Here is a 3,219-nt window from a genome sequence, read left to right as displayed (position 1 = left end):
AAAAGAAAATAAAGCAAAACTCACAATTGAAAGGTGTCTATGTGGGAAAAGAACTCCATATCAGAGCTTAGAAATTCCTTGAAAACTTCTCTAACTCTTTATGCATTCTCCTACACACTACTTGCAGTGGGGTACCAAATTGAGAAACACAGGAACAGTCTGTCTGTTTCCAGAAGCAAGCATTAGCTAGATACACAGAGCCCCTAGTCTCAGGTTATCTGACCTACCAAGTGAAGGGCAATTTGGTTTTAGGTATGAGCGTTGAATCTCCATTTTCTAACTGGAATAAAATTTTGATTCCAAGATGTTCTTTTCCTAAAAGCTCTGTGACTGTACTGAACATTCCAAATGTTATGGCTTCAGTAGGCATCTCTTCTGTGTAGGACTTATATTTTGTATTTACTTTCCAAATTTTGGCTGTACTTATTGGCTACTTTTACACTCCAGAAAAAATACTGGTTATTTGAGAATTTTTAAACTACCTTATCTAAAACAATATGTTATTATCTAAAGATTATGAAATGAATGCAGTCAGTGTTATAATGCTACCATTATTTAGCTGTCTGTGTCTTTTGTTCCTTTACCCTTCTATGCTTTTTAATCAACCACTATATTTCTGTCATTAGGCTAATCATTCTGCTCATTGCTTCCTTACAGCTTTAACCGGAAGTTAAGGTTTAAATATTTAAATTGAGCCTTCATTGAGTTGTTACTTAAATCTATATCATGTAGATTGAGAGTAAAGATTTCTGCAAAGTGGCACTTCCTGTTGCTTTTTGGTGACAGAATGTCCTTAATTTTGAACAGGTTAGATACACAATACACAATGATAAAACCAAGGAAGCTTTAAAAATATGCCTCCTTGGGGAGCACTACACACTGGGGTCTGTTGGGGGGAAATAGGGGAGGGACAGTGCGGGGTGGGGAGTTAGGGAGAGATAGCACGGGGAGAAATGCCAGATATAGGTGAAGGGGAGGAAGGCAGCAAATCACACTGCCATGTGTGTACCTATGCAACTATCTGCATGTTCTTCAAATGTACCCCAAAACCTAAAATGCAATTAAAAAAAAAAGAAAAAAAAAGAGCCAAAATTGCCAAATGGCAGTCTCAACTTTCAGTAGAACAGAACCAACGAAGCCCTTCTGGTAAAAGCATTCCTCCCTTTAGAATCGTACCAGACACTTCCTGTGCACAACTTCAGATTCCCTCGGCCATCTTCTTATTCCAGCCACAGCTGCAGTAACCAGTTCTGCGCAGACTTCGACCAGCTTCACATACATTCAGTCTGACGGTATTACCTCAGGCCTATTCCATCTGCTTCTTGTGTCCCGCCATATGGTTTCTCTGATCCCACGGAGCAGAATATCATGGAAAACCAGCCCAATACTCATACATACCCAACCAGAAAGTGGAAGAGAGTTGTTGCTGTGTTGGTCACCCCTTAAGTACAGGTGCTGGGAGCTTATGCATATATGCCATAGGTCCTCCTAGTGGCTGCCAACTCATTAAGCCATCCTAGTAACTGGTCTTCCTCCTTCCCTACTTAACACCCCCGCTATTGCTTACTTCTTCACATGAACTAAAATTCTCAAATAAACTACTTACAAATAAGACTTTTTCTCTGTGTCTACTTTTTGGGTAACTAAAGCTAGACAGAAAGTAAGATCTGTAAATCAACAGAGCCCAAAATTGTGGGGGTAGGAAGCAAAAGTTCTGTGGGTACATTAGTTGGTCTAATAATGAGGAAAGTCAGCCCTGCTACCATTCCTTGATTTCCAGACTCATGAATCATGGTTATGGGAGAAACATGACGATATATGGGCTCCAGGTTCAAAGCACACCAACCGTTCTGGTACCCCTAATTTTTGTTACTTTGTGAACTGCTTCGTCTCTAGCATCTGCAGCAATGCCTGGCACAAAGCAGATTTTCATTAAATATTGAATTAAATGAACCACACAGACTAGCAGTTCCAGAACAATGCTTAGTAACAGTACTGACAGTGGGCAGACTTGTCTTTTTCCCGACAGTGCAAATACCTCTAGTATTAAGCCTTAATGGCTGATGCTGGCTTTTAAGCTAACTCAGATGTATTATTATCCCATATTAAATAAGCATGATCTAGTCCTGTTACAGTCAGCACTGTTATCTAGGATGGTTGTGAAATTTTAGCAAATATATCATTTTAATAAAAACATTAAAATTATGCTTCAAAAACTCCACACTTAAAAGGATTCAAATACTTTAATTCAACAAGTGAAATATAGGAAAACAGTAGCTATAAAACTATGGAGATGGTAAATTAAGCAATAACAGAAAACTGCTATAACTTATGCTATTTAAACTTCCTTATATCCCTACTTAAGTTTCATTCATTACATTAACATAATACTGCATCTCAACATCTGCAATTTTGACAAATGCCTGGAAAGTTTTTTGTTCAGAAACAGATGCCGGTCTGACAGAAACACATTTGAAAATGTTCTTTTTCTGGTCATAGTTGCCAACACACCTATGAACTCGGCCTCTAATCAGTCTTGGAAGTTCACGATCCTGTTTTTCAAAAAATAAATATAAAAAAATTAATTACTTCCTTTGGATTTCAATTTTTTTAAATATTGATACAATCAACTAAACATGTATCAGCTCAAAATGCTATAATTCTTTCACGTGAGTCAGGGCCCCACTGCTGACAAGACTATGATAGTTATTCACATAGTGGTGCCCTGTAGCAGAGGAGAGACCCTCACTTGGTAGGGCTTTTACAAGCTAGCAAGTTGTTGCCTCTTCAAAGACTGAATAATTCCCAGGGTAACGACACATGAATTACCCACTCTTATATTGCATTCTCAGAGTTCCACTTTCAGTAGGCAGCAGACTGGATGATTCAAAACAGCTCATCGGATAAGAGCAATTAGAATAACTGGATGAAATGTTTTGTTAAAAATCTCCCGGCTGGGCATGGTGGCTGATGCCTGTAATCCCAGCACTTTGGGAGGCTGAGGTGGGTGGATCACAAGGTCAAGAGATCGAGACCATCCTGGCCAACATGGTGAAACCCCGTCTCTACTAAAAACACAAAAATTAGCTGGGCGTGGTGGCACGCGCCTCTGGTCCCAGCTACTCGGGAGGCTGAGGCGGAAGAATCTCTTGAACCCAGGAGGTGGAGGTTGCAGTGAGCCAAGACTGCACCACTGCACTCCAGCCTGGCAACAGAACA

The 3,219-nt window shown here is 39.8% G+C and overlaps 1 protein-coding gene across 2 annotated transcripts in view; it reads right to left on the bottom strand.

Moving 5' to 3' along the window:
• Positions 1-2,217: 2,217 nt before the first annotated feature.
• SPATA22 (spermatogenesis associated 22) overlaps positions 2,218-3,219 on the bottom strand; it is a 25,037-nt gene continuing 24,035 nt past the window's right edge. Inside the window, exon 8 of one of the 2 annotated variants that reach the window (XM_017512213.2) lies at positions 2,218-2,552. In XM_017512213.2, the coding sequence (XP_017367702.1) occupies positions 2,361-2,552 (192 nt within the window). In that variant the 3' untranslated portion in view covers positions 2,218-2,360. The remainder of the gene's footprint in view (positions 2,553-3,219) is intronic. The other variant, XM_017512216.2, reaches the window with a different exon arrangement.

This window comes from Cebus imitator, unplaced genomic scaffold, assembly GCF_001604975.1.
Source record: "Cebus imitator isolate Cc_AM_T3 unplaced genomic scaffold, Cebus_imitator-1.0 Scaffold464, whole genome shotgun sequence".
NCBI lineage: Eukaryota > Metazoa > Chordata > Mammalia > Primates > Cebidae > Cebus > Cebus imitator.
The sequence above is the reverse complement of the archived record's forward strand: the minus strand, read 5'-3'. Positions and strand labels throughout refer to the sequence as shown.